This window comes from Polyodon spathula, chromosome 8, assembly GCF_017654505.1.
Source record: "Polyodon spathula isolate WHYD16114869_AA chromosome 8, ASM1765450v1, whole genome shotgun sequence".
Lineage (NCBI taxonomy): Eukaryota > Metazoa > Chordata > Actinopteri > Acipenseriformes > Polyodontidae > Polyodon > Polyodon spathula.
This window is the reverse complement of record NC_054541.1, coordinates 42011661-42024881: the sequence shown is the minus strand read 5'-3', so window position 1 is coordinate 42024881 and position 13221 is coordinate 42011661. Positions and strand designations below refer to the sequence as shown.

Below are 13221 nucleotides of genomic sequence, written 5' to 3'. Positions count from 1 at the left end.
TGCATGAATTATGAAGCTTCATATTCACAACCATCCCACCTAGACTGTTGAAACCAACTTTAATAGGGGAGCAGACCAGTTCATATTCACAACTGGTTAGCTTCCCAATAAAGTTTGTTTTAACAGTCTAGATGAGATAGTTGTGAATATCAAACTTGAAACCAACTTTACCAAGGGGCCAATTTTACTACTTTTGTTTTGCCATTTGTTTTGCATTTTTTTGATTTCCGTTTCCAAGAAAACAATCTGTTGATTGATAGGCTTGGAAGTTGTACTCGCATGATCCATTTGGCTGTATCAAAGGGTTATGATGGTATTATACTGAGAGTGTCAATGGGTAAACACACCAGTAGATACTAAATACAATCCAAGTAAATAAAAGTTCAGAAAAACAATGTACTTGCTTTACACATGAAATACAAGCAGGTTTATCAACAACCTGTTTGATGCTTACTGCTGCTTTAAGTAAATAGGTTCATGTACTGTACTAGTACAACCATGAGTCACAAATGACAGATATCCAAATAACTTTATACAATGTTTATTTCCATTGTCAGTTTAAAAAAAAAAACCTCTCCTTTCTTAAAAAAAGCAATACTAAAAATGAAAATACATGAAATAAGCAAACCTCTCACAAAAAAGAAATCAAACAGGTAAATACTTCTCTTGAAACCCACAATAATAAATCCCTAATACATGAGTATTTTTAAAATAGACAAACACATATCCCAATACTGTTATGCATTCAACATGATTTTACAACAGAACAATCAAACTATTGAATGGGTCTCCAGATATAGACTATGGAGTTAATTTTTTGGCAGAACTTGGATTGAAACAAGTATTTTATACTTAACACTGTAGATGTGTAACAAGCTAAACTTTAGCAAAATAAAGACTAAAAATGATAAGGAATGTAATGCGAGGGGTTTAACCAGACTAATTAAACTTCTTCCTCTTTCCCTCTGGTTTTCAATTTCATAAAGGCTCTTATAGTAGACTGTTATGTTTAATAAATATAGGAGCAGTTTGCCAAGGAATTCACTGCCGTGCTTTAAAACATTATTGCCAAACTTGTTGCAGTCAGTTTCTAAATAACAAATTTCTGGTTTCAAACTTAAACAATTAGAGCCACCAACCCCCCCCCCCACCCCCCACTATTTGAGTAAATAGTCTTTATGTTACCAAAATAACACATTAGTACTAATAGTAATGCAACAGTAAAATTATGTAAAAACATAGGATATATTTGTCTCTTCATTCGGGTTGGGCAGGAGCATTATCATATTCTGAAATAAAATTCTTAATCTCTTCAATGCACCGTTCTCCAATCTCACGCAGGTTCTCTCTCAAAGATAACTGCACTTGTTTCTCCAGAGTTGGATCTTTATTAACAAGCATCTTCACAACCATCCCAAACGTCTCACAGTCTTGTCTATAAACCTGCAAGCAAACAAAATAGAAATGTTGGATCTTATTTTTACTCCCTGCTACATCCACACTCTGCTGGCTAGTTTTAAACCAGCATGAGTTGGGAACTGGAACACATTTATGGGTTCTGTACAAAAGAGAAGAGCAGTCAACAATGGATTGAACTGTACAGTAAATTGACTTTGTGTTCCTGAATTAGTTTAACCAGCATGAAAGTCTCCTGAACCAGGGTAACCAGTTCAAAACCAGTACACAATCAACTCCTGAATTTCCAAATGGGCTCATAGGAAAGTATTGTAAATACAAGGGGTACAATAATACTCTATTTGCCAGCAGGTACAAAATAAATCAAAACACACCAATTTATTAAATCAGTTGATTTCAAAACAAACAAAAACAAAAATGGCCCTTACAATTGCGTATCAATCAATTGACTTAACTTCTGCGTTGGGGCCCGCTCATGTTTTTACTGTCATAACGAGACCATAAACTGACAATGAAAATGTTGCAAAACGTGACTTTTTTTTTTTATATATTGTCAACATCATACTCAAATGTGTGACATTATTGGTTTATCAAGTTTAACCTCAATATTTCACCATCTTTTTTGTTCTGATTTAATGATAATATATTCATTAAAAAAAAAAAAAACAATACATGAATGCCAAACTCTTTGAATTACATTATTTTAAGCTAAAACATCCTATATAAAATAACAGAATACTCCTCGGCTTTAAAATACGACACGAGTTAAAATACCTCAAGTTCCAAAACCTAACAATTATACCCTTGGTTACTTTCAGGAAATGGTTAACCTGTCATTGTCAGATAATCCCACAGGAATCAGATTTTCCCTCAGATTTAAATCTGATTTGAATCAGGCCCTCCAGGTTTAACCCCTTATTGTAATTAGTCTTGTATCTCCTTCACTTTGAAGTGTGTTTCCAATTGGGAGTGGGCATGCCCTACTGTCCCAGCTCTTGAAAGAAGCTCTGAGTAAACCGATCCCTTTGTTCTCATTACATCTCATGCATTAAAAAGGTGGTGCATGTATATATTTAAACACTATGTGGCCTATACACAGTTTCAATCCTGACAGTAACAGTGTTTGCCATTTTACATTCCTTAACACAATTCATTGAAAAATAAAACACACTCAACTATCAACACCACAATCCATGTACACTTTTTTAAAAAAGGTAATCCTGTGTAAATCTTGCTAACTAGAAGCTTGATGCAAACAGTGTGTCAGACTAGGAAATGCAAAACAAACATTTAGAAGATTTGCTAAATCCGATATGGGATTATACACTTCTTACAGCATGTGGACCACTGTTGGTAACAGGTTTAGTGGTGAAGAGCTTTGTAGTATTACCTCGAATAGATTTAAACAGCTATTTGATTGGTTGAAGCCACTGACAGAACAGTTACATCAGTCAAAACACAGCTTTCAATGAAGACACAAATAACCTCACACCTCCATCAACCTTTCAATAGTTTTCCTCAAAATAAGGGAGTTTACACTTGCAGATAAAAAGTACAATGAAAGACCAGGCTTTATTTGAATAACTCTTGGGATGGACGTGGAAGCTGCAAAAAGCCCCTGAAGCAAACTTCCTCTACCACAACCATTAGATAAGTAAATTACTTACATCCTGAGCACAACACTTTCGTTCAAGTATTTATTGCCCTTAATTATGGGTCTGCTAACATTTGTCACATATTTTAACTGCAGGTCAAATTTGGAAAACCCAACTACATTGCTGAAATTTGGAAATCCCAAATTCTATGCTATTTGCAAACCAGAACACACATACACACACACAGAGTAAACAATACACTTGTGTTAAAGTGATTATGAAATGTGAAGGGAGATCCGGGGACCCTCTGTGCCATTTAGCACCCAGTCTCATTATGGACTTAATTGAAACAATGTATTAACAAACATAAGGTGAAAAGGCAACAACATTCTGCTTGGCTCTAATAAAAACCAACTTAAAAATAAAAAAATCACACACATCTTACTATTGTTAAACAGACTTTGTATTCTAGTCAATATCTATCTATCTATATAACTCAACTGACATTAAAATGACTACAAGGTCAAGATTTAAAAATTACTATTTCAGCTATATTATATATATATATAAAATCCAAAAATATTTCTAGTTTGTAGCTCAGATGTACATAACTGGTTAATGTTCAATATACCAATTTCCCTGTTACTACAAAAGACAAACACATTCACTTGGCTACAAATCACTTAAAACTACATCAGAGTCCTCTATTGGCATGAATTCAGGCTGTGAAGCAGTTACATGCTCATAATGAGATCCTACTACTGACAAAGAACTGCTGGAATCAAAACCCCTGCTTCTCACTGGAAGGGTTTATCTTCTGTGTGGAGTCCATCACTAAGCCAGAGCCTGCCTAAAACTGCTCCTACTTCGCAGCTTCCTTGGCTTTCCTTTTATGGCCAGAAAATGGCTACTAAAAATATCACATGGTGAGCAACACATTACTCCAGTAAGGTTCTATAGGGTCTTTCAGAACAAGCAGCTTTCTGTCACATATCTCTGAATATTTAGCTTGAACAATGAATTTTCCTTGGTTTACCTAGTCCTGAACAGTAGGTTCAGTGAAGTATAACATTTTAAAACTTTTCAGAAACTACAGCACTGCAATACTAGATAGGCTACAAAGATAATGTAACTGGGCCAATATGTTCTAAACTATTCATTCATTTCTCATAAGCAAGCAGTTTAGGCTTGGATTATCATTGATGCATATGCATGAAATACTAACAGCGGTTGTCTTTGAACACCTCTCATTACAGTACATGCTTTTTTTCTTTGTGGAAAGTATGTGGTTTTCTTTCCAGCATAAATAATTTTATTCACAAGGACAGCATCAATTTGCTAACACACAATGTGAGCCAAGGAGAGGACAGTTTAATTGAATTGATGAATGCCTGCTTGGTTTTGATTTGATTGGTTACTTCAAAACACTCAAATCATAAAATGAGAGATACAAGTGAGAAAGGTTAATGTATCCCAAATGCTTGTACATCAGAATAGTTCAGTGTTTATTTAACAGTAATTTCATAAAATTGATTTGCAATGGTTTTTCAAAGAATAATAAAAAAAGATACATTAGTTATGGGCCAGTAATGGGAACATTAGTTTATAAAAGCTGGAAAGAACAACACTATCAGATATATAGGTGCTCCAGCTGTGTCCTTGTGAAGTCATTCCCAAGTACTTCAAGGAGGGCAATACATGTGGGGTATGGGGAAATCTTCCAGAGCATTTCCTTACTACAGTACTACTGGTGCAAGTACTTCTTGTTTCAAAGAATTGATTTAAAGAGATTTATAGAAGTAGCCCTCAGTTTTGCTTACTTGACAATGTAAATCAAGACGTTTAAAATGAAAGTGTGTCTGTGAAGATGAACTTTAACAAACACTAGTTTACTTAAGAGTGGGATTTAAGGGGTGTGTGATTTTCAACAGGTGTGTTTAGACACAGGAAAATAAAAATCTGTGTTAAACCTGTTAGCAACCTGCTGAAAGATATTTCACACCAGGCCTTTTACAACTTTCCTAGTAAAATGTCAGCTTCACTGCCTAACAGAATGGCTGTTAAATCTCTTTAATAAAGCCAATGAGCATTGCAGGTGTTGTCTCAATGCCTCTTTGTCACCTAAAGGTAACACATCAACTAAAACGCATTCTGTTTCATCACACATGCAGGGCAGGTTTAAAGCTGCTTTCACACCGCAGTTATAAAAATCTCAAATAGCACTGGTGTGTTATATAAACCTACAGCACAGTGCTTTCATAGTCATTGCCAACAGAACTTTAAGCTCTTGACCAAAGGTAAATGGTCCCAAATTTGTCATGTTCTATTGTCAGACTGAAATTAAACTTTCCTTCAATAACTGATGGAAATTGTTGATTTTGGCTCCTTAATGTTAAGAGTGCCAGATGATTTCCACATTATATCATCATGCCAACCCAAAAGCCTTTGCTCTTTAAACAATTTAGCGTTTTGCTGCAGAAACAAGGAAATGTACCTACTTTTGTGTCCAAGTGGTTCTCATAATCTCTGAACTTCTGATGCTTTTGCTAACCCTACCGCCACTGGCTTTTCTCCTGTGCCTGCATAATAGGAGGCTGTGTGGTCCAGTGGTTGTAACAAGGAGGTCCCTGGTTCAAATCCCAGCTCAGCCACTGACTCATTGTGTGAGCAAGTCAGTTAACCTCCTTGTGCTCCGTCTTTCGGGCGAGGCGCTGTTTTAAGTGACTCTGCAAATGATGCATAGTTCACACACCCTAGTTTCATATCTTGTAAAGCGCTTTGTGATGGTGATCCACTTCGAAAGGTGCAATATCAAAATTAAGATTATTATTTTTATTATCATTATCATCATCATCAATCCTTGACACAAGTTGTGTTTTTGTTCTGTATTGAAAGAAACAAGTTTTGTTTTGCATCCATTTCACTGAAAAGGGACAACAATACTGTCCGAGAAAGGGCTTGGGTAACACACTAGTTGTTAATTTACATCAATTTTAACAACTCTATGGAACAACACTGTAATAACCAAAAACTAATATTTGAGGTCTGCTTCACAACGGTATCAATTTGGTTCAGTTACACAACTTCCTGAAGACCATGTTGAGGCTGTGATGTTTTCATAATTAGGCACTGTTGGTTACTGAGAATGAATCATGCACTCAAAGGACTGATTTCATTAACACATAGCAGTGTGGTGCACATTCTCCAAACATCTACTGTTTGTTAGATCTTTTATTGGAAAACAGGAAAACCAGAAACAGGAATGCTAGTTGTATCTTAACTTTTTTTTTTTTTTTTTTTTTTAAAGCTCTTGAGGGTGCTGTTTGTTTCTTACATAACAGGTTCACTTTAAGGCAGCAGTTCTCAAACTCTGGGGCGCGCCCTCCTTCCTCTTGTCGTGGTACTTGACACCCCCCCCCCCCCCCCCCCCCAAAATCAGTTTTGCATTTATACTTTTAATTCCAAAAAATTTAATATTAAACATGTTTACTTAAATGTCTGCTGAAACAATATCTCATCTACAATAACTCGTTATAGCATTTACAATGTAACCGTAGCAATTTGAAGAACAACAAAGAAGGCCTTCTAATCAGTTACTGTTTTTATCATTGTTATATGGCCCTTAATTGTAAGAACCAGTAAACTTATGATAAGCATTTGCTGTGTCTCAGTTTTAAAACGATGGTTCACAACATAACACAGTGGAACAATCACAGTAGTACCATGTAGTAATTGTAGGGCACTATTGCCAGGTGTGAAACCTTAAATAAAGCCCAAACGAAAATGCTTTTATTAGCTTCAAAATAATTTCAAACTGGTTAATAGACCAGTAAGCATTGGCAAAATCAGCTTACTTTGGTGCAAAACGTTTTAACGTTTTGTTTTGGACTTTGCGATACCTGCATTAATAGTTGTAGCTAAATGTATTGACAATAACAAATCAACCATTTTGTTACAGACTTTCAACAAGTCTGACAAACAATTTTGTCTGTTAAACTCTTCAAAAAATGCTTAACAAAAAAAAAGAACAGTCCTACTATCAGGGAGTTTCCACTGCCTCTGGGTTTTTGATCACATCATCAATTACACATTTTTTAGATCCATTGATGGAAATGTCTGGTATACTTAATGTTTTCAAGCAAACTGGCTTCAAAAATGCCACTCTCATATTCACTTTGATATCTAACACATTATTTCTCTTGTCCAGCTCTTCTTTGATCTGTTCTGTATACCAGTCTGACAGAGGGTGGGATCGCTACGAGTACTGTATGCAACCCTCCGATTGGTGGAAGTATTACTGGCGATCCAATCAAAATAGCCAATAAAGTCCAAATAAAGTATCCACCAGTTATACGGTATAGCCTAGGCTAAGATGTGCACTGTAATTAAATAAAAACAATAAAACAAAAAAATAAAAAAATACACAGAACCTTCTCAACCACACCCCCCCCCCCCCCCCCCCCCCCAGAACACCCCCCCCCCCCCACCCCCCCCCAGTTTGCCCCCCAGTTTGAGAACCGCTGCTTTAAGGCACTGTGTAAAGATTTCATTTTTGACATTGTTACTTTTCAATATTCAGAATGCTCAGACAGCCTAACAGTATAATATCTGATAGTTCAGCCAAACATGCAAATGTGAGTTCTGTGGCTCTTCAACAGGAATAAAAACATAAACAAAACTAAAAGACTAAGTTTGGTTAAGATATAATTATATAAATTTGACCAACTTCAGTTGATACAATTATTAAATTTCACAAAAAAAAAAAAAAAATATATATATATATATATATAAAATACAGTGTGTGAGACACTAGTCTCTGCAGTTGAAACAAATCACTTGCAATTGTTGTAGTGATCTAGAATTATCTGGGTAATATTTTGGGCAATGATTCTCAGGTTTCTTAGGGCAGAAACTACCAACTCATTTACAAAGTTATGGCCTACTTGTTTTAAAAAGTCCTATAAATAAACAGATGTGTTATATTTGTGGATGCCACTCTCAGTTTCAAAATCAGTGTGATAAACTGAGTGGCTGCAGTAGCTGAACTAAACCGAGTTCTGGCTTTGTGTTTTAAAGATGCCAAATAAGAATTAAATAAAAACACAGGTTTCCACAAAACAAAATACTTACTAGGTATACTACTTCACAGAACTGCCTTAAACCATCACTGGCAGTCTATCATTTGAGGTTGGTGTCAATGGAAATAGGGAGGCTGCGTCCAATACACTTTATATTGTATTTTTATTTTTTTTAATAAGTAAAATAAACAAATCTGTTTCTATAATAAAAAAATAATGAAAATGTAAATCCAAAGAACAACACTTCAAAAGAAAGACAAATATGTCCAAGCTCCACAGTACACAGGGCCTTCTATTTAAAACCCCCTTTTTTAATGGTTCCTGTAATAGTATTTGCTGTTAAAAGTGGTTTTGTTTTGTGACAACAAAGATATAACTTGGCTCAGTTTACTGTTGAATTCACAGGAAATACATTTCAAATAATTATTGCAAACAGGCATCTAGAATACTGCAATACAAAAATAGAACAAAATGTGCTCCAACTGAAAAGCAACAATGCATTCTCAATTTCTAAAACAGCAAATGGAGAAAACATTAAAACATAACACGCATCCACTAATAAAAAACATTATGAAATTGAGTGTAAAACCAAGCTGACCCAGTTTACTTAATTGAAAACACCATCCAAGTACATTAAAATGTGCAATACAGTTTTTTTTTTTTTTTTTTTTTTTACAAATAAAAAGGAGTCTTGTAAAACAGCACTGTACATTACTGGAACATGACTGCAGTTGGATGTTGTTACATAAATGATACTTAATGTACTCATTAAATATGGTTGCAAAGCCATGAGATGTGGGGAAATATTAATGTCTAACAAAATTAGTTTGGGATAATGTACAATTGGCATTAGAATATGCAAGTTTACTATTGTGTTCATCAGTGGACATACAGTTAAGGAGACCGTGTGGTCCACTGGTTAAAGTGCAGGGCTTGTAACCAGGTGATCACTGGTTCAAATCCCACCTCTGCCACTGACTGACTCACTTAACCTCCTTGTGCTCCATCCTGTGGATGAGATGTTAAATCAACGCCATTGTAAGTGACTCTGCATATAATGCACCGTTCACAGTCTACCTCTGTATAGCGCTTTGTGATGGAGGTCCACTATGAAAGGTGTTACATAAAAATAAGGATATTATATTATTACATTACAGTGCAAACAATCTGCATTCACAGACCACAAACAAACAGTCATCACATGCAATGGATGTGCATATGACCACCTACTGTATAATACTAAAATAACAGTGGCCTATATCTGAAGTATATCTTTCACAAATAGTCCAGTCAATCCAAATCTTTACCTATTACAGACTCCAGATCAGATCACAAATTTTACAATGACTGGCGAGCATTTGACTTAGGAGGCCATGCAGAAGTAACATATGTGGGAGAAGTCAAAAGATATCCTGTTTAATGGCTTAACTGGGAAAAAAATTCAACCAAGCCAATCAACCAACATAATAACAGTATTCTAACACCAACATACAGGCCCTCGGAGACTGGTTTGTGTGTGGCCTTATTCTTACTGGCTTCTATACAAACAGCTGTGCAAGAGGGTAATGTTACTGCATCTATTAACTACAGACCTAATAAAGCCAAAACTGTTTAACCCTATCTGTCAATTTCCAATATGCCCAATGGCATGGGATAATATTTTAAAAAAATAAATAAATAACTTTCTAGACCCTGTCCACTTACACCCTCAATTTTAGGTAAAGGCTTAATTAAACATAAGTATTACAGTTATCAACATCTGTGGGTTAAAGTAACTATGTGGGTGGCATAGTTCCTTTAGGGTGGATTAAAACTACTGATCCTTTAAATGCTAGAACTAAGTATAATTGTTAAATACACTCTAATTAGTTTGTTTTTTTTGTTGGCATTTCAGAATATTCACAAGTTAGCATTTTTTTATATCTCTTTTATAGTAAACACATTCAGAAATAAGAGCCACATGCTGCGTTTGTGCAGGATAAATACCATACTTAAAAAGGACTTCATTTGATGCACTTTGGTTAACCAACAAATTGGATTTTCAACTTATTACATTTTCTTTATTGGATTTAGCAATGTACTTGAAATAGCATGTGAAAAGTTGCTTGCACAATGCATGGACAAACACCCTTTAAAAAAAACAAGGTGAAACTTAAGTCACATGATTCCCCATGGCATGCCTGGAACACTGACCTTTATTAAGACCCAAGTTTCTCAAAAGTAGTACATGAGATCTAAACAGGAAATCATTTGTTTTGTGTGGAACAGCCTCACCCAGGGCAGTTTTATTTATATATAAAAAAAATAGAATATGTTGGGAAGCCATTTCCTTGATCTATCGGTAATGCATACCACAGTCCTTGTTATATTCAGAACAGGAAGGGTGCAGCTGACCTATGAAGGATTAGGTTAATTCTCCTCATGGGAGAGCATACAAAATCTTGAAAAATTGCGGATATATGGGCCACACAGGAAGGCGTTTGCACCAATGTCTCATTCAAACTGTATAAGGGTTAAAGTTATGGGTAAAGGCCATCTCAATAGCATGGAAACTTAGAATTTAAGCTTATAGGGCCCTATTGTCATATGAGACTAAGGGATTTAAACATGTTTTTAGCAGTTTCGGACAGTGACAGTGTAAGTTTAGGTGCTTCCAGGGATTTAGTCTGTTTAAGTCGTCCGTTTAAGTTATTCACAGCTAGTTAAACAACATGTCTTGTATTAGGCTTTTTGGACTTTCTGATGTATTTATTTTGGCATAAAATATCCTCCATATCAAAGATCCATCGGAGACAACTCTGGTATAAGCCAGTCTACCAGGTCCAAAACAGTGATTGAGCAAGTCTGATGTTAAAATATTTTTTTTTATATATATATATATATATATATATATATATATATATATATATATATATATATATATATATATATATATATATATATATGCTTTCCAAACACTACACATTGTATACAATTGCGGGGATTCAACGTGTTATCCTATCCTCTTTTTTTGTATGGTCACGGGACCTGCTGATCATTTGCCTTGCGGGAATTTTATATAAAAAACGAAGAACTGCATCAACAAGTATACCTACTTCCTCAGACGAAAAATGTGGTTCTGTTTTTTTGTTTCAGAAACAAATACTTAAAAGAACTAAATGTAGGGGATTCTGAGCCCCGTCTGCTCATTACCATCCTAATTGATACTCTGCCTAGTCAATGAACACGTTATTGATTACAGGTTTAGAAAAAAAATCACACCTACATTGACACGTTGAAATACAACATTCCTGTAGGGCAGAATTTACTTTTAAATTTTAGACGAGCATAAGTGATTTAGAGGGTTAAACCACTAATTAAACACTTAGTCATTTACGAAAAACAGGGCTATACCAGCCCTGACTACACCTGCTGGAAAAAACAAAAAACACATCACTAGTCAATTTAGTCATGTACGAAAATAGGGCCCATAAGGGATCGGGGGTGGCTAATGGTCTGTAAAGTGATATTTAAGACCTAGAGAGTAATTCCACAGTCTGGTGTTCAAATTTGCTCAGTTGTCAGCAGGGGTTATAGTAATAAAGGACCTGGCAATCATTTACACAAAAGGGAATATAGTAAAGAGCATCTGTGCAACTTTCCAAAACTGTTACCGTTCTATTTTTTCCTTCTCCGTACATGTTGTTACAGGTCAACATGGAGATGCAAGTTTTTAATGAAAATGAACATTATTCAGCAGTCAATATCAGCTAAAAGATTCTCATGTATCAAGATTTAGAAAAAGCTCTCCTGACAAGACGGTGGTAAAAATGTTAAATGAGTTTATTAAACTTGACAGGACTGTGCTATTAAACAGAAATAGGCTCTACGCTTCGGCAGAACCACCACCGTACCTTCCTGAACAGTGCAAGCCTTTCTTCTCAGACTGATGACACAGACATACATTTAATTAAAAAATATATATACCAGCTTGCAATTTGAGGGTCATAATATATATTATATATAAACTTCAGAAGTCCAAAACAAAATAATGATCATCATATTGGTTTTTGAACTACAGATTCCCATCTGGATGGTAGCCCTACTGCCTCAAAAAAAGGTAGCAAACAAAATACATAGGATTCTGTAGTTCAAAAAACCTTCACTTTCATACTTCTGAAGTTAAATATCAAGTGACATGGTCCATTTGGATTATGTTTTAAATAGGAATATAATTAATATCAGATTGAAAATTGCCAAATAAAAAAGTATAGGGAAGTATAGGGCCTGGATACAGATTCATCTGATAGAATCAAGAGGCTCATCTGAATTTATCAAGAACAAGCCGTGTAGTATTGTATAGTTACATTACAGGCGCAAGGTATAAGTCTGTTGTTCACCTTTATTTATACGTTATCTTGTTCTGCTTTGTATTTAATCTATCAGCACTTGTTACAGTGCTACCCCATTATAACACGTTATGGTACGGAATAGTTTATAACACGGTAAGGTTGTGGCTCCCATTTCCCCCGTAATGCAATTGGGTGAAACACTGGGTGAACGTTCTGGATATACAGTACGAAGCATGGCAAAAACCTCTGTTAAAATAAAACTCGATGCGTTGGACAGAGTAAGAAAAGCTAAAACTCAAAAGCTATAAAATGTTGCAGAATCTACACTGTGTGGATGGTTAAAAAGACAAAGAAAACCCAAGAGGTTTTCTTGATAAGACTGACACCAAAGCTGCTCTAGTAAAAAAAAGAAAAACACTGCGCTAGAGTGTCAGACAAGCTGCTGTGTGAATGTGGTGCTGTGAGAGTACAAGACTGTTTGCTGTTTTTGGTGTGGCCCAGGCTAACAGGGGCTGGGAATAATCGTCCCAATAAACTGTGGATTTGAATACTTGCAAATTGTGTGCGTCTCCTTCCTTTATTTTCCTGTAAATCATTTCGGGAGCAAAAACGCCAATATCCATTATAAGATGACAACCGAATTGTATATGTTTTTTGTATAACAGAGTCTTATGCTGTAAAATAAACATTTACAAAATACAGTACACTTAATAAAAAGGACAACTACTAAAAATTTGACACTAACTAAAAGTAAACATTTTTCATATGAACAAAATGGCAATTACTGAATGGAAAGTAAAT

At 35.3% G+C, this 13221-nt stretch overlaps 1 protein-coding gene across 2 annotated transcripts in view; it reads right to left on the bottom strand.

Moving 5' to 3' along the window:
- Positions 1 to 580: 580 nt before the first annotated feature.
- Positions 581 to 13221, bottom strand: part of LOC121319974 (periphilin-1-like) — a 63835-nt gene continuing 51194 nt past the window's right edge. For both annotated transcript variants that reach the window (XM_041258007.1, XM_041258008.1), the window contains exon 10: positions 581 to 1443. In XM_041258007.1, coding sequence (XP_041113941.1) covers positions 1258 to 1443 — 186 coding nt within the window. In that variant the 3' untranslated portion in view covers positions 581 to 1257. The remainder of the gene's footprint in view (positions 1444 to 13221) is intronic.